This window comes from Gossypium hirsutum, chromosome A05, assembly GCF_007990345.1.
Source record: "Gossypium hirsutum isolate 1008001.06 chromosome A05, Gossypium_hirsutum_v2.1, whole genome shotgun sequence".
NCBI lineage: Eukaryota > Viridiplantae > Streptophyta > Magnoliopsida > Malvales > Malvaceae > Gossypium > Gossypium hirsutum.
In genome coordinates, this window is record NC_053428.1 from 9,690,757 (window position 1) to 9,717,693 (window position 26,937).

Sequence of the window (26,937 nt, forward strand, 5' to 3'; positions counted from 1 at the left end):
AAAAACAATAAATTTTTTTGCATATTCGGGACAGGCCAAGCTAGGGCCAAAAAAAGCTTACTAAAGGCCTAGTCAATTTTCTAAATGGTCCTTATTTTTTGTTCATGCCTATATTTTTATTCAAACCCTCTATTTTTGGGTGAACTCATGAATAGATCTAATTTATAGCCAGCTTGAAAAGCAATGGATGGATGGAGAAATTTCTATATTTCTCTTTAATAATATATTATATTAATTAATTAATTAAATGTTAAAATATATTATAAAATAATAAAATATTCAATCAATCAAATTTCAACACATTTCATCCTTAATTATTATACCCTTAATGTTTTTTTTCAAAATCTCATCTTTAAGTCACTACTCACTTTTGGTAAAATTTAAATTTTAGTCCCTTTATTTTTATACTTATTCAATTTAGTCCTTGCATGACAATTCACGACACAACAACTTTAGTTATTTTTTCGTGGTCCTCTAACTTACTCATTTATACACTTTGGCCCCTCAAATTTTGAATATTACACTTAATCTAAACTTTTCACATATTTACAATTTAGTCTTTACTTTAAAATAATGTATCACAACATACTTCTTCTTTCAATTTTTTTTTTCTTGACATCACTCAACCTTTCTTTTATAACTTTATATCATTTTCTCACTTTACCAGAAAAATCAATTATACATCATTCAATTTAATACTATTTTATATTATATTGATTTTAGGGTATTAGAGGTTATTTTCTTATTATACATCATTTAATTTAATACTATTTTTATATTATATTGATTTTAGGGTATTACAGGTTATTTTTTTATTATAGTTTTTTTTTAAACTACTTATCTCGATATTAACAATAACATTTGCGCCAAAACTGTGTAACATCTTTATTTACAATGGCAAAAGAAGCAGCTAGTTCTTCGGAGCCTAAAAACAAGGATGAGTTTGAACAGATCATAGTAGCTCGGGCATTGCTAAATTACCAAGTAAAGGAAAAGATGGGTGGCTATGCCAAACTCCTCCAATTCCTCATATCGTTTACAAAGAAGTTCCCTATTCAGAATCCAATAAGACCAAGAAGTCCACAGCCTCCTGCTACCACCTCAAAAATCCTTTCCTTAATCCGCCCGTACTGCCATCACTGAAAGCACCTGCACTCCATCTGCAGTATCCCCTCAGCAACCAGCATCACAAGTACCTTATCAGCTATCACAATCCACGACCTCCATCCATATTGCCCCCACTTGTCACCATTAGGCAAGTAGTTCCATTATTTGCTGCCATCCGTTAGAATTAGAAATGAAGAAGTTCTGCCCGCCCTGCCCAACAAATTACAAATCAGATGAAGCTGCAAGCAAAACAACAAAGAAGTTGAGACGGTACAGAGTGTCAAAAATCTGATGGTAGCGAAAGAGCATATTGAGGCAATAGGACAACAGCCATAGTTTTGTCTTTATCAACCTTGTTACCTTTCTGTCATTTCATCAAATGAGTGTTTTTATCATATTCTTTCTGGGTTTTTTTTTCCTTTTATGTTTCTCAGAAATTAAAGTTTTTACAGTTCAAGTTAGTATATATCAGCAGTTACGTACCAATGCAAGTCATACCAGGAAAAAAAATAATTGACCAAAAAGTGGCCTCTTGTGAAGACGATGTAAATAAATGATTTTTTTTGGACATAGTAAATAAATGAATTGAAAAGTATATCTTGGTTTGTTACAGCAAATTAAAAATGGTTGTTTTTATTCATCTGAAAGGAACATTCTTTAGTAGTCTTATTAAGCTGAAAAAAGAGCAGGCTTTTCACTGGTTTAAACACGACCCAACATCTCCAATCACCGAAATCCATCGTCTTAGTCGCTGGTCTTCACTATGGGACCTCACCTAACTATCAGATAAAAAACAGTTGCAATGTTTATCTTTAAACTTCCTTGTTGCTTACTTTTGACCAAGAATAAAACAAGTCATAAAAGCTAAATTAGGGCTGAGTAGCAGTTCTAACATATGTCCCAAATTTGTGGTTGTAATATATTAAGTTCCATAATCACTACTATCCCGCAAATGACTAAAACGTAATGGGGGAAAATAAAAAAGTTGGGTAGACAGACCCAAACTGATCTCTTACAAATCCAACCGTTTCTGTCTGAAAAGAAAGAACTTTCAAAATTTAAAACAAACTAAAGACAAAAAGGGGTAAGAGTTTTGCTGAAAACTTCCAGACACACACATAATGTCCATAGTTATGGTTATAACTTCACTTGGTGAAAGCTCAAGAATGGTACTTTTACTTTTACATCAATTGGTTAAAGCAAGAGAAAATTAAAAGAAATCACCACTATAGAAAAAGAGATTTGTCATATTATATGGAGCACCATGCTTTCCAAGTTTGTTTTCTTTTTCTTTCGTCTTTTACCTATAGGCCTATATATAGATGATATAGGGGAGGGGAGGGGGGCGGGGCCATTGAGTATGTTATTGCTTGAGCAACACTACCCCCTAACCGCCCCTAGAATCCAAGCATGCCATTGTCATTCCCATCTTCAAGACTTTATCCATTTGTGTGTTAAAACTTTATGGTGAAAACATAACCAGAAAAGTATTTAAACTTAAAAAAATAAGTTTGCCAAACAAGCAAAGCAAGGGAGAGGAAGAGAGAGATAAATTGACAGAATGAAAAGGTTCTGTCAAAAGGAAGGGGAGAAATATTTATTTTTATTTATTTAAATTGGGTTGTTAGTATGGGGCCAGACAGGATGGGCCCACATGATTGTACTGAAATGGGGCCCCAAAGGGGTTAAGGAAGCAGTGGCATTATTCCTTTGCTATGATAAAAGTAAAGCAATAGCTCATGCCTAAAGAAGATAGGAACCCTCCACCCTTTGTCGTAGAGGCCCATTGCAAGAAAAGAAATAACAATGACATATAATTTAAAATAATTATATTGTATATATGAAAAGAAAACACATTTGTTGGAGGAGGGGGACAAAGTGGAAGAATGTTAATCCCATCACCTAAAGTTCACAAAAGATAAAGAAAAAAAGAATATGTATATATAAATACCCATTTTGACTTTTGTTATATATTGCTCACTCATCATATATATGCCATTGATTGTACTTCAACTTTGTGTGAGATGGGACTTTGTAATTCATTTTCATGCATGCCCCTTATATTCTCTCCTTTAATTGCAACTATCAAAATGCATCACTATTTGATGTATGATATATGACTATTACCTTTGATAAAGAAAATATTTATTTTACCATAAATTTGAGTATATAAATAAGATTAGATATTCGAGAGGGTATATAAAACTTTGGGAAGCGGTGGGATATAGAGGAGTATACAGTTGATCCAACCTTTTTGACTTGTGAAGATAAACATTTGACATTCACCAACATGAAAAGATGTTATAATAGATAGGTTAATAGCCGACAGGGCAAAAGCAAAGAAAAGGCTGAGCAGTGAAATCTTTGACAAAGGAGGAGGATGTGATGATTCCCATGAATCGTGAAGCTTGTGTTTTTCAGTTCTCTATTACTGTAAAAAACGTATGTCTTAATTATAATGATTAAGAAATGTCTAAATATTAGATTAAAAAGAAGTGATCATATCTCAAAACATTATTTCGAGACCAAACATCATGCATCATGCATCAAGAATATACAATACCCATCCATTAGATTCATCTTTACAATAAAATTACGTAATGAAATTGTAATGTTATTTTGAAAGACAGAAAAAAAGGGTTGCTTTTGTGTCTGAGGTGAAAACTTATATAGCGACAGCACCAAAGATGATGGAATAGAAAGCGGTTGGCTTTTTTGTTTGTTGCAGTGTTTGAAAGTCAAATGCAATTGCTTTTGTTTTACTGCAATTGAAATATGTACAGATGGATTTAAGGCATTGGCAGAAGCGCTATGCTTTGTTTTTGGAACTACAGCTTCGGTGAGAGAATGAGAGGATCACAGCAAAGCAATAGCCATAGAGGGAAGACTGGGGAAAAAAATCTTTTATTTTAGTAAAAATAAGAAGGTGGGGGGTGGGGTTGAATCTTAGGCTTTTCCATTAACAGATCTAAACAAAGATTTGGCTTCAATTATGTCTGGTCTGCCCTTAACTTACCCTTCTTATCTTACGCAAAGTGGCATTAGTTGAGGTTAAACTGCTCTTTAGAAAAAAGGTAAATTACATTTAAAGTCTCTAAACTATTAGTAAGTTTACGTATTGATTACTCAACTTTAAAAAGTTACAAAATGGTTACTAAACTATTTAAAAATTTTCATTTAAGTCACTTAGCTATTAAAACCATTGTTGTATTGCCTTCTCTTTCGCATCGTCTACACCAATAGAAAGTTCTCAATCCCCTTCTCTTTTACAATTTATTTTTTTATAAAACAACTTTAAACATCAAAGATTTGTGAACGAAAATCCAAACAACTTTTTCTGATTTTTTGCATTGACTGTCAGATCATTTTGAATTTAAGATATGTTATTTTACTTGTCGATGGATACTAATCCACCGTATGAATTGTTGAATTGTCAATTAAAACTTATTAGCTAAACCTTTTTTCTAAAAAAAAAATTAACATTTTAGTGACTTAAAAAAAAAATTAACATTTTAGTGACTTAAAGAAAAACTTTCAAATTATTCAAGGACTTAAATGATAGCTTTTAAATAATTTAATGACTATTTGATAATTTTTTAAAGTTAAATAATCAAAACGTGAACTTAATAATAAATTGTAAACTTAAATATAATTTACTTAAAAAAAAAAAAAATAGAGAAGGTACAAACATAATTTCTATAAAATGAGACTCCAACTCCATCACTTAATAAAGATTTAACATCTAAATTTCAGTCAAACAGTTAAAATGGAATGGATATCTTGACTAACTGTATATGAAAAAAAATAATTTCAAGTTTCAACTTTATTTAGAAACCGTCTTTTTTTACACAGGGATTAGTTAAGTAAAATTGATTATGATTTCCTATTAAGAAACAATAATAACAATTATTACTATAATAATTTCATATAAAACCAATCTTACCCGTAACATTTTCTTATTCACTAAAATAAAAGGAACCGAAATGTCTCCTTAGATACCGTTACCTTGTAATACGGAAAGCAAGACCGACCAAAGGGATAGATCGGACATCTTGTCCTAAAATAAATTTTTTGGGTAAATTATTAACCAAGTCGTTTTAAAATAGTATCATTTTTATTTTGGTCGTTTTTTTTAATTTAGTCACTCTAATCAAGATAATTACTTAAATTGGTCACTGCTGTTAAAAATTCCATTAATTTACTAATGGATTGTTGATGCGGCATTTTTTTACTTTCAACTAAAGTTAGAGACCTCTTTATAATTAATCTAAAATACTTTTTTTTTGATTTATTTGTAACATAAGAACCAACAATCTTCACCACTATCCAACACCACTATAAGAATAAAAAATATTCATCATTGTCCATCCCTTGCTCCCTATATCTATTACTCCTTACTCTGTCGCCTCCACACCGTAAAAACTACTTTACATGATTGCTTCTCTAACATGAGTGCTAAAATTATAAAATCGAAGAGATATTACCACTGGATAAAAATAAAGGGTGATGTCTTTTTGAATTTTATTACTGTATCACCCATGCTAAAGAAGCAAATGTGTAAGGTGGTTTTTATAGTGCAACGTAGACAAAGTGAGGAGCGATAGAGATAAGGGAGCAAGGGATGGGTAGCGATAAGGATTGGTGATTCTTATGACGGGTGTTGGGCAGTGATAAAGATTGATGGTTCTTATGTTGTAAATAAATAAAAAATATTTTAGACTAATTATAAAGAAGTCTTTAACTTTAATTAAAAGTAAAAAAATATCACATCAACAATCCATTAGTGGATTAACAAAATTTTTAATGGCATTAACCAATTCAAGCAGTTATGAGTGAATGAAAAAATTAAAATTACCAAAATAATAACAATAATATTTTAGAGTAACTTGATGTAATTTACCTTAACAATTTTAAATAAATAATTAAAAACTTAAACATCTATTATTATAGGTTTTATTATAAATGTTTTGACCAACTTGATATCATGAATTAATTAAATATCAAATTTTAAAAAGGAAGACTAAAAATTAAAATTTTTAAATAACATATATTAAAAAAACAAATCACTTAATTTTCAATTAAAATTAAACAAATTACTTTTTGAAAAATCTGTTAAAAAAGCTATCCACTAATTAAACTACAAAGTAATTTCTCATTAATTTCTATACACGTACACAAATTTTAAATATGTAAAAAAATATAAATAAAAAATATCAGAATTCAAATCACAGCAATAATCTTATTTGTCCTATCAATATATATATATATAATAAACAACAAAAAAGAAAACATGTATAAAAACTATATTAATTTATATGGGAAATTAAATTTACTTTTCATAGAATTCATTCATGCGCATATTCACTTTATATAATTGTTTGTCTGGAATTAAGAAACACACACATCTATGACTATACACATTATTTAAAGCCAATGGTCCCTTTTATTTGTATTTATAGAAATTGCTTTGTTCTAGCTCCAGTATAAAAATCTCTATCCTTCCACTCAAATTCATGCATGAACAACAATAATTGAAGTTAATAATGGAAAGTTTAAAAAGGATAATTAGACAAAAAAAGAAGAAGAAAAGGAAACAAATATTTTCAACTAATTAATATTGTTTTTTAATTAGTTGATAATATTGTAATCAAACACCTAACCATACAAAGATGAAACTAAGTTAAAAGACAAAAGACAAATTCTGTTAAATTGAATTTGGTTATGTTACTTAATAATACAGACAAATAGATAGACAATTATTGGTTGAATGTTTATCATATTCATGATTTAAATGATCAATATGAACTGGTCCCTATTTGTTTTTAATGTTAATTGTGAATGTAATTTATGAGTTTTCTAAAATATGTTTTATACTGAAATGTATTTTAACCAGTCAATAAAAGTGAAAATGGGGAGACTGCTGAAATATATAATTAATATTAAAAAGTTATCTCTTGTAATTTTGTCGGTTTGTGAGCAAATGAAACTCTTTTTTTTTTTCTTTCTTACCCCTTTTGATTTTCCCCAACTATTGCAAAGCTCAGACTTAGATCACTCACTGTCACAACTTTTCTTTTTTCCTTCCATTTCTCTATCTTCTCTTTTGACATAATTTTTATATTTGTTGGGTTTTTCTTTTTCTTTTTAAAGAAATTATTTCTTCGTAATGCTCTTTGAGAAGAGTTGAAGATCTTTTTATTATTATTATTAAGGACTCTCTTCATCTTCAAACATGGTTAGCATTTTAGTTGTTATTCACGTTTGTGGTGCTTTCTTGCAAAAAACCAGCTTTTCTGTGATGCTACTGTTTCTGGGCTCTCTTTTTTGAGAGAGCCTCTCAAAGCTCTTTTTTCCCCCTTGAAAACCATTTCAGTTACATCCAGTTTGTTTCATAGAAGTGTTTTCACTTTGGTGTTGAGATCAAGTTTTCTTGGCGTTTTGCTTTTGAAGAACGTTTTGAAAGTTGGATCTTTGGGGAGGATTTTAGGCTCTCTTTTTTTTTTTAAATAATCATTTCATCGTCAGCTAAAAAGAAAACAAAAGACAAAAAACCCACAAAAAAAAAAAACACCACCCACTTGGCTTTTACTTGAGGCTGTCTCAAATTAGAACTACTCATTTTAGCTTCTCTCTTTTTTTTTTTCTCTCTTTCTCTCTCTCTCTCTCTTCAGTTTCAAACATACCGTAGAAAAGGGACGGACTTTACTAAGAAACAAAATAATCTTTAGTTCTATAGGCAAATCCTCCACAACAAGGCTGTTATCTTTTATCAGTCAGTTCACGGCTTTCTTTCACTCACCCTCACTGCGTGTTTTTTTTGTCTGACAAATCCTCATATATATAAACAAAGATTGGTTCTTGCAATCTTGGTTTTAGCTAGAAATGGCTATGGCGTTGGCCCAACATAGAGAAAGCAGCAGTGACAGTAGCATCAACAAACATCTTGATGGTGGCAAGTATGTTAGATACACGGCTGAGCAAGTTGAAGCTTTGGAACGGGTCTATGCTGAGTGCCCCAAGCCCAGCTCCTTGCGTAGGCAACAGTTGATAAGGGAATGCCCCATTCTTTCAAACATCGAACCTAAACAGATCAAAGTTTGGTTTCAAAATCGCAGGTAAGTTGTTATAAACTCAAAAAAAAGGGGTCTTTTTTTTGGAGCTAGAAAAACTTTAGTAATGGGGTTGTGAATGTGCAGGTGTAGAGAGAAGCAAAAAAAAGAGTCTTCAAGGCTGCAGACTGTGAATAGAAAATTAACAGCAATGAACAAGCTGTTGATGGAGGAGAATGATCGGTTGCAAAAACAGGTGTCTCAGCTGGTCTGCGAGAATGGGTATATGAAGCAACAACTGCATACTGTAAATGTATCTTCTTTTAGTCTCAACCTCTTTGTTTGTTTCTCTTCAATTCATATTAAAGAACTGTATCAAAATGCTTAATGTGAAAATATATGCCCTTTATTTACATTTTAAGTTAGATTTAGCAGTTAATATAGTAAACATAATTTTTTTTATACCTTCTTTTGGTGTTAGGCATCAGATACATCTTACCAATTATATGCAGCTTTTGTGTCTTATTCTCCCCATGTGGTGTTTCCCTTAATTTGTCTATATATTTTTGTTCTTGGTTCCCCTCTATTTATGCACAATTCTAACTTTTTTTTATCCTCGCGTCTATTGTAATTGCACCACTCGCTATTTACTTTGTGTTATGGGATTGTTTTGGCCTTTTTTCTATAAACATATATTATGCATTTTCTGTGGTCCCTTTGTAAGTATTTTGACATCATTGCTGTTTATTTTGGATGTTTTTTCAGACATCAGCAGCTGATGCAAACTGTGATTCCTTGAGCACCACTCCTCAGCATTCACTCAGAGATACCAATAGCCCTGCTGGGTAAATTTCTGTTTTAACTACAATGAACCAGCTCTCTATCTGTTTGTATGTATTCTAATAAATACTGTGAATTTTGTTATGGTGTTGGCAGACTCCTCTCCATTGCAGAGGAGACCTTGGCAGAGTTCCTTTCCAAGGCTACGGGAACTGCTGTCGATTGGGTCCAGATGCCTGGGATGAAGGTTTGTCAGTGACTTGTATACCGATTATATTTTCCGTTTCTGTTGTTGATTTTATCATATGAATCTAGTGATAATTGTTTTTCTTCTTTCTTTAAAGAATTAGAAGTTTCTCTGAGCCTGTTTGTTTAAAACTGTTGTCAGCCTGGTCCGGATTCGGTTGGGATATTTACCATTTCCCAAAGTTGTAGTGGAGTGGCAGCTCGAGCCTGTGGTCTTGTAAGCTTAGAACCTATAAAGGTATGAATCCTAGTGTTGTTATAAAGAATCGAGACATTTTATTATCGTACCAGATTTATTTGATCTGATCAACATGATTAAATTGTTGTTAATAGATTGCGGAGATTCTTAAAGATCGTCCATCTTGGTCTCGAGACTGCCGAAACCTTGAAGTTTTTACCATGTTTCCAGCTGGCAATGGCGGAACAATCGAACTTGTATATGCACAGGTTAAGAAGAATGATTCCACTGTATTTTTATTTACGAGTGAATGTTTACCCTCTTTTCTTGAGGAATTACTAAAATTGTATCTGTTTTAGAAATTTGCTCCAACTACGCTGGCTCCTGCAAGGGACTTTTGGACTCTACGATACACTACAACTTTAGAGAATGGAAGTCTTGTGGTATGCATGTCTTGCACTTGTTATTTATTTAAATAATGTATAGCAGTGCTATGTAATTTCATATGCATGCTTCTTGAGAATAACATGATTAGGCTTGCTGATAGTATTTACCTTTTTTGCTCTATTTTTCCAAGGTCTGTGAGAGGTCTCTTTCTGGTTCGGGTGCTGGCCCAAGCGCAGCTGCAGCGGCTCAATTTGTGAGAGCTGAAGTGCTTCCTAGTGGCTATTTGATTAGGCCTTGTGAGGGTGGAGGGTCGATCATCCATATCGTTGACCACCTGAATCTTGAGGTACAACTTCTGATGAGTAGGTACTTTCCTGATGTCTTTAGTTGTATCTTTTGTGGCAGTCTTCATTTCTACGATTACTGCAGGCATGGAGTGTGCCAGAGGTGCTGCGCCCGCTTTATGAATCGTCTAAAGTAATTGCACAGAAAATGACAATTGCGGTGAGTAGATAGATTGATTTATCAATATGGTTATCCTCTTAACTTTAAAACTACTGAAATATGGAGAGTTTCTTTTGTGTTGCCTCAAAAGGCATTGCTAAAAGCACTGACTGTTTGATCTCTGCAAAGGCACTACGTTACATCAGGCAGATTGCCCAGGAGACAAGTGGTGAGGTGGTTTACAGTCTCGGCAGGCAGCCGGCTGTACTCAGAACTTTTAGCCAAAGATTAAGCAGGTAGCTAAAAGGATTATATTATGCCCCGTAATTTAGATTTTGAGTACAAATGTGCAGCACCTGTATTTTGGTGTCATGCGCTGTATTTCGTTGTGATATTTGTGTCTCTATCATTTACTTGTAGAGGCTTCAATGATGCAATAAATGGATTCAATGATGATGGATGGTCAATAATGAATTGTGATGGAACTGAGGATGTGATAATTGCAATTAATTCAAGCAAGAGCTTTAGCAGCACATCAAATCCTGCCAATGCTCTCTCGTTCCTTGGGGGTGTTCTGTGTGCCAAGGCATCCATGTTGCTTCAAGTAAGTTCTAGACAGCCCTTAACAATCCAAAGCTGTTTTCTTATTCTATAATGCTGACTATATTACATATAGCATTTCTTTTCATTGCAATTTTAGTTGAAATGGTTTTTTTTTTCTTTGTCAGAATATTGCGCCTGCTGTGCTTGTACGTTTTCTTAGGGAGCATCGGTCAGAGTGGGCTGATTTCAATGTCGACGCTTATTGTGCTGCATCGTTGAAGGCTGGAACAAATGCTTATCCTGGAATGAGACCTACAAGGTTTACGGGGAGTCAGATCATCATGCCACTTGGCCACACCATTGAACATGAGGAGGTATATCTTCTATGTGGTCATTTGATTCCTCTGCAGTGTGTTTTATGGTCGCTGTGTAAGCTAATGGAGATCTATAATTTGATATTTACTTCAAATGCCTTTGTTGCCCTTATTTCAAATGATTAATCTTTTTGTTCTTTTTTTTTTCCTTAGAGAGTTCCAATAAGATGCATCTTCACCTTTCTATTCTCTTGTTTTCAATTGCAAGTGTCATCTTGTCTCAGTTGTCGATAAACTTTGCTAATGTTGTATTTATTGTGTATCAGCTACTCGAAGTGATAAGACTTGAAGGCCATTCTTTTGTGCAAGAAGATGCCTTTGTATCAAGGGATATTCATCTATTGCAGGTGCTTCTCTCATAATGCCTTGTTGAGTGTCAGTGTCTATTTACTCGTTGAACTGAAAATATAAAACCCACTTTCTGCCATTTTACTGGTTTTCTACATCTTTAGCATGAAACTTGAAACCAATGTTTTTATTGCTTAAAACCTCTGAACTGCATTTCTGGTAAAAAATTTTGAACCTTTGATCTTTCTTTAACAACTTTTGAGGCATTTACAATAAATTTCATCCTGATTAATTATATTGATAATCCGTGCAACATTTAAAATCCCTTTATGTCCTTCCAGCTAATGGTTAAATCATGCTTTCAATTTATTTGAATTGCCTTCATATTTACAGCTGTATGTAATGTTCAATATGTAATGAAGTTGATTGAATATGACCCCGACCTTATATATATACAGGCACGTTTTATCTGTATTATCATTTTTGCAGATATGTAGTGGAATCGATGAGAATGCTGTTGGAGCCTGTTCGGAGCTTGTCTTTGCCCCAATTGATGAAATGTTTCCGGATGATGGTCCCCTACTACCTTCTGGATTTCGTGTTATCCCTTTGGATTCAAAATCAGTTAGGTTTCACTGCCTTCCATCCGAACTTTTCCCACGCTTAGTCATTGTCAATATTATTATTGTTCTGATTTTCCATTGGTCTTTAGATAAAAAACAAGGTACTGATGTTGTTACCATTCAGTCTGATACACAGGACTCATTGACTACAAATCGGACTTTGGATCTGACTTCTAGTCTCGAGGTAGGACCTGCAACAAATCATGCTGCAGGAGACACTTCATCGTGTCGGAACACACGATCAGTGTTGACAATTGCCTTCCAGTTTCCCTTTGAAAGCAATCTTCGGGATAATGTTGCAACCATGGCACGCCAGTATGTCCGCAGTGTCATTTCTTCTGTCCAGAGGGTTGCCATGGCCATATCGCCGTCTGGATTGAACCCAGCTGTCGGATCAAAGCTATCTCCAGGCTCTCCAGAAACGCTTACACTGGCTCACTGGATTTGCCGGAGCTACAGGCGAGTTGCTTCATTTCTTGTATACATAGTAGTTTTTGCTAACATACCACACTAGAAATTATATCTGCCGTCATGGTTTACCAAATCACCTCATTCATCCTTCTTCCTTTTCTAGTTGCTGATGTGGAGTTTTCCGTTTGTTTTTACTCAGTTACCATTTAGGGGCGGAGTTGTTGAGATCTGAATCACTTGGCGGTGACTCAATATTGAAGAATCTCTGGCAACATCAGGATGCGATACTGTGTTGTTCGTTGAAGGTATGGCGACAACTCTGAAAAATCTAGAATGCTAGATGCATATCATTGGACTTTGTATATCAGGTCCTTCAGGTGCATTCTTCATAATTGTTCGAATCAAGTAATACTTTTGTTTTGGTTTTGCAGTCACAACCGGTTTTCATCTTTGCAAATCAAGCTGGGCTTGACATGCTTGAGACAACTCTAGTGGCTCTTCAAGACATCACACTCGATAAATTGTTTGACGAGTCCGGTCGCAAGGCATTGTGCTCTGATTTTGGCAAATTAATGCAGCAGGTGAGTCCGAAACCATTTAGAACACAGATTGGCTAGACCATTTAGGAAAGGGGTTATGTAAGTAAATGTGTGGTTGGCTAAAGATTTCAACTTAAATGGCAGGGATATGCTTGCTTGCCGGCGGGAATCTGCATATCAACAATGGGACGCCATGTTTCGTATGAACAAGCTTTTGCCTGGAAAGTCCTTGAAGCTGATGAGTCCACTGTCCATTGCCTGGCCTTCTCCTTTGTTAACTGGTCTTTTGTGTGAACACCATTTCACTGTAATTTATTTATCTGAAAACCAAGGTTTTCCCATAGCTGCTCCCGGAAAATGGAAATGAACAGATCAGGAAAAATGAAAGGGAAATTTTAGATGAAATGGAAAAGAACAGAAAAAATATGTTTTGTAATATCGAACAGTTCAGGTTTGCATTATATAAATTTAATCCATTTTTTTAGTGCACCAAAAAGATTGCTCACAGCCACAGGCCTGCAAATCATTTCGAAATATTGGTATTCTACCCAAAATCAACGCACTGAATATAATAAATATGGAGATATTCCACGCATTGACGTTTGTTTTATGTTTTAGAACTAACATTCCATCTATCAATTTGTATTAAATCTAAAATGAAGTACTGACAGTAAAATATAAGCGCAAAAGATTGATAATAATTTATAGATTTGGAGTATAATTCATATTCTGTGTGGTCCGTTAATGCTTGGTAAAACTAAGAAATGTTGACGAGATGATTCGATTTAAGCTCAGTTTGAACTTGATTCTCATTTCAGCTTGACACCAATTTAATTAAAAAAATTATTAAACATATTTTAAATAAATTATATTTTTATATATTTCAATTTTATTGCACTTTGTTTCACTTTTATTGTTTGTGTTAACTCGATACTAATTCTAAGAAAAATGATAATTGTGTCATAATAAATAATTAAAATACATTTAATATTCTTAATTTGATAAGTTTATCTGTTTAAATTTTCTTTTCACTCAAAATTTAAATTAATTTTTTATTTTAATTTTGTACATATTACACGTATATTGTATGTTTTTTCTTAAACACAAATTTCTACATGCATACGCAGGGAAGGAGAACACTCATACACGGGTTTTTGTAGTTTCTCATCTAGTGTCGGAGCTAAAATATGCAAATCTGGTTCAGCTTGTTACTAGAGTAACTCAAGATGACAGAGGCGAGACTCATAAAAGCTCAGCCCGATCTAGGGGAAAGGAAACTTGCACCAAAAGAACACAGGTCTGGAACTGGAATCCTGCAGTCGGTGATCAGGAGGAGAAGCTCAATGGTACATAAAGTCATAAAATTCGACCAGTAAAACACACCATCTAGTATTAAAAATTATACATGTTTTACAATAATGTGATCGAATCATTCAATCTCCAAAAGATGCAACTGGCGGTATTCATAATGTCCAATGCCCCAGATATTTTTCTCACAAGACCAATTTATAGAATACAAACTATACAACTTTAAAATCACAAAACCAAGTTCTTGTATCTTCAAGGCATCTGAGAAAGCTATGAAGGAATATACTTGGGATAATAATAAAAAAATGCTTTGGATGGCATTCTGAAATGATCTGAATACTCCCATCGACTTCTTTTTTTCCATGTTACCTGTTTACCGGGATGCCAGCGACCAAAAGTTCAAGAGAAATGATGGTAATGAAGTAAACCAGCTAATGAAGGCCATTGCAGTAGCAGTTTCAAACTGTGAACAATGGTTATGTGCACAGCTATTTAGATCATTGTCAATAAGAACAGTAATGCCCGCAGAAGCACAAGCTGCAGCAAACGTCAGAGTGGATGTGATCTGCAACGCAAAAAACATATGATCAAGACAAAAGAAACTACATAAGAAAGAGCAGACAACAAATTTCCAAAATCTCGGGAGCTTTGCATCTAACACAATGGGCAGATAAAAAGCAAGCAGTGTTGAAAAAAACTAGAATTGTTTGAGCTCTTAACTAATGCAAGTGCATGTAAAGGTTCTGCAGTTCAAATTTACTCCAGATACATGGCATATGCAGAAAGTATGCAAACAAACACTGGATTCTTCTACAGGAATTAGCAATAAGTTCTACATATTCATTGTGAACGGTGCAGGAAAACTATGGCAATCCTGAGGCTTCTTCAAACAAAGACTAGTAAAATGTAGGCTTTTCTTTTCAGTTTGAGTAAAACTCATAAAAAAGTGCCAACCAAAACTTGAATCCAGTTTTTGGCAAAGAAAAGAAAGGAACGGATCTCAAATCCATCCAGCATAACTTTGACTTGTTGATGACTACAAGTATTCTAGGGTTCTACTACTTGTTGGCCATGCTAACACCAATTTCTTATAGCAGCATACAAAGAACCCAGAGCAAGTCAATGAACTTTGATAGGGAAAATTGCATTGTTAATACAGTTTTATTGCTTTAAAAGCCAAATTGCTCAATGACGAAAGGAAGTTGAAGAATATTGGAATGAGTAATGATTAACTGAACTTTTCAAAGAGGAGAGAGAAGCTTTCCACCACAGGGAGTCACAAGGTAGATCAAGCAGCTTTGAATGCAAATCATTAAGGCCATAGCAGATGCACTAAATCTATAGTTAATGGAGGTAGAATGTGGTACAATTCTGAGGAAGCTAGACATGCAGACAAAGAGGATATTACGTGTATTCCAACCATTTAGCTTCATTTGTAACTGCAAAAAATAAACAGCTTACCCCATCACCAATAGCAAACAAACTAACAACACGATAATTCTGCAATGAGCGCCTCACTAAAAGGGCATAAATGTCAATTATAGCCTGCGACATGCTCCACACACTCTGCAAGCCAGTGGCAGCTACAAGGTAGCTGATGTAAAAAATAACAAAAAGCTCAATGTTACGAAAGAGTCATGATAACATCGAATACAGACCAAAACCATTGTAGGTGCTTCACACTTTGCTAATCATATCAGTGTCAATACAGAAAAGACTGCATGCGGACTCCAGAAGAAGTTCAAGAAGTGATGCATATAGGAAACAAGAACTGAATAATATACATTTAAATAATCTTATTAGGACAAAATCGAACTGTGAGAGTCAAGATCTTACAATCTCATTTCAAAGCAGAAAAGAGGTCTAAAACAAATTAGGTTCTCCCCTCCTTGCATCGTTACCAGCAAGGGAACCTATCTCTTACACAACCCTTACTAGTATCAAAATGCAGAAAATAGAGTACCTAAAGAGTGTGGCAGAAGACATCCTACTATCGCCACTTGCCATTTTCTCAGAACTGATGCTCTAATTGTTTGACATCTCACAGATTTATTTAATCTTAGACATCAGTTGGCATGTAAAACATGTAAAATTAGCAAATTACCCCAAGGTTTGAAACCAACCAAAAACAGAAAGCATGTGTAAAGCGAAAGACACGTATTTTCATATTTGAAACAGATGAAAATTTGGTTTCTTTCCCATGCTTATCCAAAAAGCTTACCTACATAGAAGGCACAAAATCATACTACTTCTATGCATTTTTCAGACTGGGCTTTTAACGTTTTATTCCATTAGAAAGAAAAGAAATCTTCCCTTCACTAGATATACAAACTAATTTACGTTTGAACTAGATGTAAATTGACAATTTAGCAACTTTCTATATTCATTTCTTAAGTAGTAAAATTTCAATACGGATGACAAGATAAGGTTTTTGACATTAAATTTATAGCATTATTTACATACGAGTTTTAGAGCTTGCAAATAAAAAAAATCATCACTAAAAAATCCAGGCAAACATTAAGCAAAAAAGAATTACCAAAAGGCGGTAACAGATGGAAAATCACTGGTGGTTGCCATAATACAAAGTCCCATAACTGCAGAAACAAACTGACAAATCCGCAACGCGAGCCCTCCTGCCGTTCCAGGCATCCCCTGAATATCCTTCATCCTCACTCTAGGCACCTCGTTGTTGTTGTTGCCGCCGCCTATACCTACGCCTCCGTCCGTGGTTGGTAGATCTTCCACTGGGTGGACTGAGGCATGGCTCAAATTCATCTCTTCAACTAAATCTCCTTCAATTCATACTCAAAGCTCCCAAAACTTATCAAATAACCAATCTTCTTTTTCCTTTACTTCTAGTTTTTGCTATAATCAAACGGAATTCAATCAAATTATTTAAAAAACAAAAAACAAAGAGCAAAAAAGATAAACTATCGCTTTTAAACAGTGAAATTAGTTATCACAAAATTGTCAAAAATTGAAACATCAGTCATCTAACTTATATATATAAGTGATAAATTAACAAACCAAAAGATTAACTAAACTATTATTTGCTAACAATGGATTGATGAAAAATAAAATCAGAGCTTCCGAATAAAAGCTGAGATTCGGCAAGTGAAAACAAAGCAATTTGCATAGTTACCTGAAATTTTAAATAATGAATCCCAAAGAATTAGGCGAGAAATCTGGCATTAAGAAAGTGATTATATTTTGGTGATCTCTTCCGGGTTTTTTTTTTAAGTGGCAATAAAGGAAATAATAATAATTTAAAGAAAGGGAGAAGAAAAAAGTTAATGGGAGAGAGCCTTTACTCTTTTAACTCTATTTTTCTTTGTTTTCGTTGCTTTGAGCCCTTGAGTTTCCAGAACGTCAACTTCTTAACAATTTAAAACCAATATAAACCCTTTCACAAAAAAAAAAAAAAAACAAACAAATATAAACGCAAAATATCTAAAGGTAAACTTACCAATTACTCACCTAATTTTTAGGGTATTTTTATTTTGGATTAATTGTCCATATCATATTATATTTATACTTTTATTTTAGTCAATTAATTTTAAGTCGCTTTCATTTTAATCACTTATAAAATATATTTTTTAAATATTAATAAAAATAAAAAATTAAAGATTAAAATAAAATAATAATATAAATGAAAATAATATTTTAAAAAATTTCAAATTGTACTTGTTTACTGCCTTATCAAGTACTAAATTTCTTTTTCTTTTCAATATCAAAATTTTATATTTCAAAATAAAGTTATTAAATATGAGTTATTTGAGTTGATTTCGTTAAGGATATTCTAGAAATAAATTATAAAATATAGAAGGAGATTAATTTATTTAATTTAAGTAATTTCAATATTATAGCAATAAATAGACTAACAATATCAAGAGATAATAAAATTAACCATTTATATAATTGATTTTGATATTTTAAAATTTAAAATATTAATATTGAAAAAAATTAGAATTTCGGCAAGAGAGTAAACAAGTACAATTCGATAATTTTTAATTATTTTAGTTTCTACTATTTTTCACTTTAATCTTTAATTTTTTATCCAGATCAATACTTAATTTTTTTTGTGATAAAAATGAAAGCGGCCTAGAAATTGGTCGACTAAAATGAAAGCGCGAATATAATGTGACGTATATAGTCAACTGTTGTAAGTGATTTAATATTTGGATAACTAAAATGAAAACGCCTTAAAAGATGGATGATAAAACTATAAAAAAGTTTATTTTAGGTGACCAAAATAAAAGCACTACAAAATTTGAGTAATTAACTAAATAATTTAGCCAGTATTTAATTAATCATATTAATGTAACAGATTTTTTTACCCATATCATATTTATACTTTAATATATAATTTATGTTTTGTTTTGATATAATTTGTATTTAAGTTACTTTTATCTATTTTGTTGGCTGGGAAAGAAATTTAGTTCAATTTTTCAAAATCAAAATCAAAATTTGAATTTTGGGGTTTGAGTCTAAAAAGCAAGCTATCACTATAATGCTGACAAATATTTTGTTGAATTGGATATATTTAATTTTATAAAACTATCACAAGTAACATGTACAGCAGTCAGGTCTAGAAAGCACAAAAAGTAAAACAATTTAAAATAAGCGAAAATTTTTGGGTGTGGTTAAAAAGCACACACAAATATTTAAATTTTACTAAAATTTGGATTTGGTACTGCTAACCATGACTGCCCATGATCTATAAAGGAAATGAGGGAGCTTTAAATGAAACTTTTTAATTTAGTAATTATTTTATAATATTTTGAAGTTAAGTGATTAAAATATAAATTTATTAATATTTTAGTGACTTCAATTTAAATTTATCTTAAAAATATTTATAAATTTGAAAAAATTATATTTCTAATCACTCAACTATTATAAGTTTTTTTATTACTCAATTATGAAAAAATTATAAAATGATTATCTAATTACTTAATTTTTTTTCTTTTTGATCACTATTCTTTAAATAGACGATGAAAAGATAAAGTCACAACTTTTAAAATTAACATAATAACAACTTTAACCATAAATATTTATCCATTGTGTAATTTGATCCTTTTTTTGGTGCTATTTTCACCTAAAAAACTAAAAAAATAAATCTATCAACTAAGTTTAATTGAAAATATACCAAAACTAGAAACACCCAAAAATTCAATATAATAATTTTAATATTTTCTTATTATTTTAAATTAACTCTTAATGTTACAAATAAAAATAAAGCTGCAAAAAAAAGTAAACAATGTGTAAATGTTAAGGGTTATTTTTTTAGAAACAAGACTAAATTTATATAATGTATAAATGTTAAAGTTAAAGTTGTTATTATACCAATTTAAAAGTTACTAAGTTATCTTCCCGTTGATAATTTAACAGTTAGTGACAAAAAACTAAAATTTAAATATTTAGGTGACTATTTTATAATTAGGTGATAAAAAATTACTAATAATTAAGCGACTACCCATATTCTTTACCTTATAAATTTTTTCAAATCTGATATTCACATTAAATATTTTTATATTATTTATTTTTAACATAATTATTTTTATAATTATTTTTTTATTAGCTTAAAACAATTATTTAAATCAAACAAAGCAATTACCAAATTGCAATGGCTACCATTTTAATCAACGAGTTCGGCTAACATGTTAAAATTGTTCAAAATTTTCGCCATTTGAATTCAACAATTATTTATTTTACCAAATTCAGAATTCTTTTAATAAAAAAAAAGATATGGTCAATTATATTTCAAAGGGAATATTTTACAATAAATTATAATGGAAAAAAAAATTACATTTTATACTTAAATGATTGAAGAATTTATTACATTTGAGTTTTTCTTCAACCGAAGTCAAAGTTGTGACCTTAAAGGCTTGAAATGTCAGTTTAGATTTTCATTTCTTTAAAACTTGCGGATCAGTTTCTCACAAGCAGCCCACAAAGTCCATGCATCCATCAATCCATTCAACATACTTACATGAAGATCTGACATACCCATCCCATGATTTTGTGAATTTCGGAATGCCTCTTTTCTTCATCGCCTCAGCCACTGCTACAAAATTTTTTTAGGGGCTTATCGATCTTCAGGCTTAGTGGACCTTTTTCTTTAGTTAACCACAGCAAAAGTTAGTTTTTTTTTTTTAGAAAAAAATTGTTCTCATATTTACTCTTGAATCTCGCGGCTCCTTCGGCAATTCCTAGATTCACTGATTATTTTAGGGTTTACAGATCTATTCAGCTACTCTGCTTAATCTTTCCTCTCATTCACCATGTTCTGGCAGCTCACAGCTCTATCCGCCTCTTCTCCCGTGAGTAATTTCATTTTTGTGCTACTTAATTAATTGTATTTTAATTATTGATTTCTGTAATCCTTACTCGAAACTTTGATTTTTTTTTATTTTATTTTATCCTTTCCTTCGGTATTAATTTATTCCAGGTAATGAACTTGTTAATTTTTCATTAGGCTCAAATTAATTATTTTCTCTCAGCTTTCTTAATTTGGAATCTACTATGTTTTCGTTAATGACGTATCAAAGTAATTTCAGTGACATAGATTTGTCAGCATTGTTTTCGTTGGAAAATTAATTGTTCAATTCCATGAATTCGTTTTGATTTTTTTGCTAGTTTTGGAAGTAGGAAGTGGCCGGTTCTTTTTATTCGAAGCTGAAGTATCTTATTTGTGATAACTGCTATTGATCCTATTTCGCAGAAATCTTTTAAGCTATGTTGATATGGTGTAGTTGGTTTCTAGGTTGATGTTTGGCCACTGTTTCCGGTATTGTTGACTGATTTATTAAATTTGTGTTTACAAGGATTATGGTACTTTCATTGACTGTGATATAATTTTGTAGGTGGATTCAATATTAGACAAGGAAAACTTTACTTTGGAAGAGCTTCTTGATGAGGAAGAAATAATCCAAGAGTGCAAAGCTTTGAATAGTCGACTCATCAATTTGTAATTTTGTCATTACATTATATTAAGCTTTTCCTTTTTTTCCCTTTTTTTTTTCTAGTCTGGTGCAATTGGTTGTACTTCAAAGTTTAAAGTTGATTTTCTGTAACTAAAATGGCTCAGTGTTTGTATAATCTGATTGAGAGTTACTCTTGTTTGATGCTCATCATGTATTGATATTTTTAAGTGCAGTCTACGAGATAGAGCCCAAGTTGAGCAGTTGTTGCAATATATTGTCGAAGAACCACCAGAGGATGCTGACAACAAACGTTCCTTCAAGTATGTCATTTTCATAAAATCAGGAACTAGTCATTTTCATAAAATCAGGAACTAGACTTCTTTCTGGTTCCTTGTAACCTTTCTGATATTAATTATTCACTTTCCTGATGATTTATTAATTATATATCTAGGTTTCCATTCATTGCCTGTGAGATATTTACATGTGAGATTGATGTCATTTTGAGGACTTTAGCTGAGGAGGAAGAGGTATTAGTTTCATTTTCAATCATATGATCATGCATATTTAATTATTGAAATAGTTGTCATATTTGTTTCATATGGTTTTCCGTATGATGTAGTTGATGAACTTACTTTTCTCCTTCTTGGAACCGAACCGTCCTCATAGTGCATTGCTAGCTGGTTATTTCAGTAAGGTGTGCTGGTTCACGTTCTGATAAGTTTTTCTGTGCTGTTTTTTGTTATGTTTTCTTTGGATCCCCCTTTTTATTATCAACAGTTGACTGGTTTCATTTGCATGGCTATTTTAGGTTGTTGTATGCCTTATGCTACGGAAGACTGTTCCACTTATGAACTACGTTCAAGTAAGTAAGCTGTATTACATTCTTAGACTTCCTGCATATCTGTTCATATATGTCTTTGTGTTGTTGGATGATGTGTTAAATAACCTGCAAATCTGGATAACGAGTGTAGTTCAGACTGGGTATGTGAGTCTGCCCTTCATTCTTCCTTGGTTGAATTATTTGACATGGGCATGCATACTGCACTTAGAAAAGTTCTCACCTGCAAGTTTGTTAATCCTACTGAATTAGTTGTGTAATTTATTCCGTGGATTATAAGCCTTTTTCATCTGGTCAGTTTGTTATCTGTGCAGTACATGTAAAACCCCACAAGACTAGTGGCTTGCATGACAAAATTGGGTTTGTCAGTGGTTTATGATCTATGAACTACAAAGTATGGATTTGTTTATTTATTCATATGAATTTACTGAGATGGACTATTAGCAGGTGCATCAAGATGTGTTCTGCCAACTGGTTGATTTGATAGGAATCACATCCATCATGGAGGTACTATAGATTTTCTTTTCATTGTTTTATTGCAATAATGGATTTAAATGGTTTGGAATTTAATATGTTTGGGTTGAACATTGATATGAGATGTACCTTTTCACAGGTTTTGGTTCGGTTAGTAGCTGCTGATGATCATGTATATCCAAATTTTTCGGATGTAATGCAATGGTTAGCTGATAGCAGTTTGCTGGAAATGATTGTGGATAAATTGAGTCCATCAGTAAGTGAGAAAGTTTAGTTTTATTCTTTTTATGACATAATCCTGTACTAATATTTGCATGGCATAGCATGCTTTGTAATGAGTGTCAGACCTGTTTTTTATGATAACCAGTGTGCTCCTGAAGTTCATGCTAATGCGGCAGAAACATTATGTGCAATAACTCGGAATGTGCCATCAGCATTAGCCACAAAACTCTCTAGTCCAAGGTTTGTGAGATCTACTTCCTTCCTGTCTCCTTGCTACCTGCATCACCATTTCGATTCTCTATTGTTTATGTGATTTGACATGTAATTTTGAATATGCTCATGAACAGCTTTGTTGCAAGGATATTTGGTCATGCATTGGAAGATTCACATTCCAAATCTGGCCTTGTAAACTCACTCTCAGTTTGCATCTCATTGTTGGATCCAAAAAGATCAGCAATTAATTCTTCCTTGATGTATTCTTTCCGAAATCAACTTATGTATGAGCCTCCAATCCCTGTAAATTCAGAGACTATCAATGCAATGCTGCCTCAGCTTGGTGAGTGGATTTCCTTCGCTGCAAGTTGTATGTGATAGTTTTCAAATATCTTAGGTGCATTTAATGTGCAATTTAGCCATGGTGATCAAGACTGCTTGTTTTGTGCAGGTGACTTGCTCATGCTTTTGAGTGTGTCATCTGACGAGAAAATTTTGCCTACCACGTATGGAGAATTGAGGCCACCTCTCGGGAAGCATCGTCTAAAGGTTCGTTTATATTCTTGTTATAAATTTTATGAGCCAACCAACATGGAATACTCGAAGCCTGTTTGACTTATTTGGTGTTTTTGCACAATATCAGATTTTGTGTGGCCTTGCCTGAATGTTTATCGGGTTATTTTTGCATTATTTTTCTATTTATTTCAGATTGTGGAGTTCATTGCGGTGCTGTTGAGAACTGGAAATGAAGCTGCACAGAATGAATTGGTCAACTCAGGAGCTATTCGACGAGTTCTTGATCTTTTCTTTGAGTAAGCTCATGCTTAGAACTGTCATCTTGATTAAAGTGAAAGCATTTAATTGCAAGTTTGAATTTAGAAGAATGTACTTTGTTGGATCATTTTGTTAGCTGGCTAACATTCATTCTCCTTATTTGAAATTATGCAGGTACCCATACAACAATGCATTACACCATCATGTGGAGAGTATAATATTATCTTGTTTGGAAAGCAAGAATGATGCTATAGTTGATCATCTTCTTCAAGAATGTGATTTGATTGGGAAATTTCTCCAAACTGACAAACATCAAATTCTTTCCAGTAACAGTAATCAGGTAGATGTTAATCATGTTGCTATTATTCTATTCAGCTAACAGGCATTATAACTAGTTTAATCAGAAGCCGTTTCGAATGCTACCTGATTAAGCAGTTGGCCTAATCCTTTTTTTGGTCAAACAGCCAACTTTAGTTGCTGCTGGAAAACGTGCAACACGGGTTGGGAACATTGGGCACATTACACGTATTTCAAATAAACTTGTACAGTTGGGATGCAGCAACAGCTGCATTCAGGCATGTCTACAGGTATGGAATTTGCTATGTGTTAATGTTGTATGAGTGCTCAAGATCTTATGGCCAGTGGGTGCATTTTTTTATTTAATTAACTTTTGTTATAAATAAAATTGGGGTATGAACCTGTTTATGCTGTCTGATAGATCTTAGTTAAGTTCATGACAATTAGTTGTGTTATTTGGCACATTGGTGGTATCTTTCATTGGCTGGACTTGCATGGTTGGATATGTATGTTGGATTAGGCAATTTTATTGGGTTCTTTATCACTTATTTTTTGTGGATTTGCTGACACAAGTTCATACATTCTGTACAGGAAAATAGTGAATGGAATGAATGGCAAGCTAAGGTTCTGCAAGAGCGTAATGCAGTTGAAAATGTTTATAGATGGGCTTGTGGGTATGCTCTTGCTTCACTTCTGATATGCATTGCAGCCAGATGAGTAGGATACATGATTGAAGGTCAATTATCTCTAGATTCTATATGTGCTTGATATGGCATTTGTGAGCGCGATCGCACTCATGGACTCTGGTTAATGGCAGATTTGTAGCTTATAATGACATAAATTTGACTTATAGTTCTCTCTTTTAAATTATCTATGGCTTTTTAAAGCATTATTGCTGTTTGCAGAAACTGTATCGGTGGAGAGCTAACAGAATAGTCTTTTAAAGAGTCTCATATATTTTCCCTTCTCATGTGCAGCCGCCCAACATCATTGCAAGACAGAACGAGGGATAGTGATGAAGATGATCTTCATGATAGAGATTATGATGTCGCAGCTTTAGCAAATAACCTAAGCCAGGCTTTCAGATACAGAATGCATGGGAATGATGATATTGAAGTATGTAGTTTGGCTTCTATAACAGTCTATTAATTCCACATGTTTTCTCTACTTATTGTTTTTATTTAACTGCTTTCAGGAGCAAGGTGCTCTTGATCGAGATGATGAGGTCAGAGACTGAATTCTTTTAATTAATTGGAAATTGATTCTCTATGTTTGCTTATAAGGCCAATAAGTCGTTTTTCCAATGGCTTCTCTATTTGCCTGTTAAGACACTGATGACAATATAAGCTAGGGTAGATGTTAAGATCAGCATGAGTGATGGAGAACCAAACAAATAGGAAAAAATTTTCTTCAGTTTTTGGCATCAAATCAATAGTTAATTTATGTTATCAATTTGCAGGATGTATACTTTGATGATGAATCTGCTGAGGTGGTCATATCATCCTTGAGGCTTGGTGATGAACAAGGAAGGTGAGTTTTCTTGTCATTACTCAATAGTAATGGAGTAATTGGTTGATGAGGTTCATTTTGGACCAGCCGATGGGTAATGTTGTGGAAGACCATCCTATTGCCTTAGCTTTCATATCAGCACAGTTTATATTGTTTTGTTAAAGCAGCCATATTAATGGAGATTACAACCCATGTTTAATGAGCAGCCTGTTCACAAATTCCAACTGGTTTGCATTCCAAGATGACAGAACCGGTAATGCACCTGCAACCACGTCGCCCACAGATGTGATGACTCAGATGAACTTGAATGGCACTGCAAATGGTGGTAACAGCAGTAGTGATGATGAAGTGGTAGTTGGAGAGGAAGATGAGTTGAATGAAAACAGCCAGTCAGTGAATAGCACATCTACTTCAGATGTGATGAATGAATTTAACAATTTTATGAGCGATGGAGACTTGAGTCCACAAGGGGAGAAAGCCAATGCTACTCAAGATATGGGATTCTTCAGGTTTGAGACAACAGAAAACGAGTTGTTTGGAGACAGGTCTTTACCTGAGTGGGTGAGATGGGGAGAATATCCAGACTTGCAAGTAGGTGGTTCAAGCAAGAATCCGTTTCTTGATGATGACAGCTCAGATGTCAACCTACCCAGCCAAACTGAGACAATGGTAACTGATGTTGGCGCCCCCTTAAATGGGGAATCTGTACTTCCAAGTGGTTCCTCAGATTCCATGGATTTAAGTGAAGGATCAGAGGGCAGTGATACAAATCAGAAATCTCCACCATCGGTGCCCTCTTTGTTTGAAGAGGATGTTGAATTTGTAGGTGTGGAATTAGAAGGTACAGAGAAGGCAATGGAACAAGCATTAAAAGAAGGGATAGTTGGGGAAGCAGGGCCGTTGAAGAGGAGCAGTGTTCCAAAGGTACCGGAAAAGGAGAATCCTGATGATGATGGAGCTGGAATGAAGGAGTTTAATGATTCAAACTATTGGAGGGTTGATCAAGAGGTTTCTGTTTCAGAATAATGCTTGGATGAAAGATGTTTTCAGCTGAACCTGAAAGTTGGACTTGAATCTCGGACCCAGAATCGAAGATTTGGTTGGTGAGGAGGGCTGAAGCTGTAAAGCATACTTCATATGTACATTATAATTTTGTTTCCACGTGGTATGGTAATGATTAGTACTGTTCATTAGTTATTGCTGCTGCTGCCGTCATTGTTATTATTATTCAAGGTTTTGTTTCTTTCTTCCTGTTAGTCTGATTTTCAAGGGTTTAGGGTTCCCTGTCACGTCAAATTTTTAAACTTAATTAATTTCAATGGCTGGAATAACTCCGCAGTTGTCCAAATCGTTGGTTTTTTTTCTTCTTTAATGTTGGCATTCTTTGCTTTGCAGTTTGATTGTTTGTAT

The 26,937-nt window shown here is 33.3% G+C and overlaps 3 protein-coding genes across 9 annotated transcripts; 2 read left to right on the forward strand and 1 right to left on the reverse strand.

Moving 5' to 3' along the window:
* Nucleotides 1–7,145: 7,145 nt before the first annotated feature.
* Nucleotides 7,146–13,465, forward strand: LOC107959025 (homeobox-leucine zipper protein REVOLUTA). The gene is made up of 18 exons (XM_016894979.2): nucleotides 7,146–8,222; nucleotides 8,304–8,469; nucleotides 8,922–9,001; nucleotides 9,093–9,183; nucleotides 9,325–9,420; nucleotides 9,516–9,629; nucleotides 9,720–9,803; nucleotides 9,938–10,093; nucleotides 10,177–10,251; nucleotides 10,381–10,487; nucleotides 10,612–10,795; nucleotides 10,920–11,108; nucleotides 11,375–11,455; nucleotides 11,886–12,020; nucleotides 12,144–12,478; nucleotides 12,630–12,735; nucleotides 12,862–13,011; nucleotides 13,114–13,465. Exons 1-18 carry the CDS (start codon nucleotides 7,990–7,992, stop codon nucleotides 13,261–13,263), a joined length of 2,532 nt encoding a protein of 843 aa, XP_016750468.2. The 5' UTR covers nucleotides 7,146–7,989; the 3' UTR covers nucleotides 13,264–13,465.
* Nucleotides 13,466–14,333: 868 nt separating this feature from the next.
* LOC107959024 (CASP-like protein 5A2) lies at nucleotides 14,334–17,692 on the reverse strand. Of its 2 annotated transcripts, XM_016894977.2 has the most exons (5): nucleotides 17,589–17,687; nucleotides 17,420–17,462; nucleotides 16,814–17,142; nucleotides 15,739–15,871; nucleotides 14,334–14,842 (listed from the first exon to the last, which is right to left on the reverse strand). In XM_016894977.2, the coding sequence occupies exons 3-5, from the start codon at nucleotides 17,050–17,052 to the stop codon at nucleotides 14,651–14,653; spliced, it is 564 nt and encodes a 187-aa protein (XP_016750466.2). In that variant the 5' UTR covers nucleotides 17,053–17,142; nucleotides 17,420–17,462; nucleotides 17,589–17,687; the 3' UTR covers nucleotides 14,334–14,650. The 2 variants fall into 2 exon arrangements, with proteins under 2 accessions (XP_016750466.2, XP_016750467.2); XM_016894978.2 differs by lacking the exon at nucleotides 17,420–17,462 and having other exon boundaries at nucleotides 17,589–17,692.
* Nucleotides 17,693–20,119: 2,427 nt separating this feature from the next.
* On the forward strand, nucleotides 20,120–26,875 carry LOC107959023 (serine/threonine-protein phosphatase 6 regulatory subunit 3). Of its 6 annotated transcripts, none has more exons than XM_041113261.1 (20): nucleotides 20,120–20,414; nucleotides 20,518–20,597; nucleotides 21,141–21,244; nucleotides 21,434–21,520; nucleotides 21,652–21,727; nucleotides 21,820–21,894; nucleotides 22,009–22,062; nucleotides 22,486–22,545; nucleotides 22,652–22,768; nucleotides 22,880–22,974; nucleotides 23,082–23,290; nucleotides 23,399–23,496; nucleotides 23,656–23,759; nucleotides 23,896–24,061; nucleotides 24,186–24,308; nucleotides 24,610–24,692; nucleotides 24,996–25,134; nucleotides 25,214–25,243; nucleotides 25,478–25,548; nucleotides 25,734–26,875. In XM_041113261.1, exons 2-20 carry the CDS (start codon nucleotides 20,559–20,561, stop codon nucleotides 26,551–26,553), a joined length of 2,550 nt encoding a protein of 849 aa, XP_040969195.1. In that variant the 5' UTR covers nucleotides 20,120–20,414; nucleotides 20,518–20,558; the 3' UTR covers nucleotides 26,554–26,875. The 6 variants fall into 6 exon arrangements, with proteins under 6 accessions (XP_040969195.1, XP_016750464.2, XP_016750462.2 ...); XM_016894973.2 differs by having other exon boundaries at nucleotides 20,141–20,414; nucleotides 22,483–22,545; XM_041113262.1 differs by adding an exon at nucleotides 20,999–21,064 and having other exon boundaries at nucleotides 20,143–20,597; nucleotides 22,483–22,545.
* The last annotated feature ends 62 nt before the right edge of the window (nucleotides 26,876–26,937 follow it).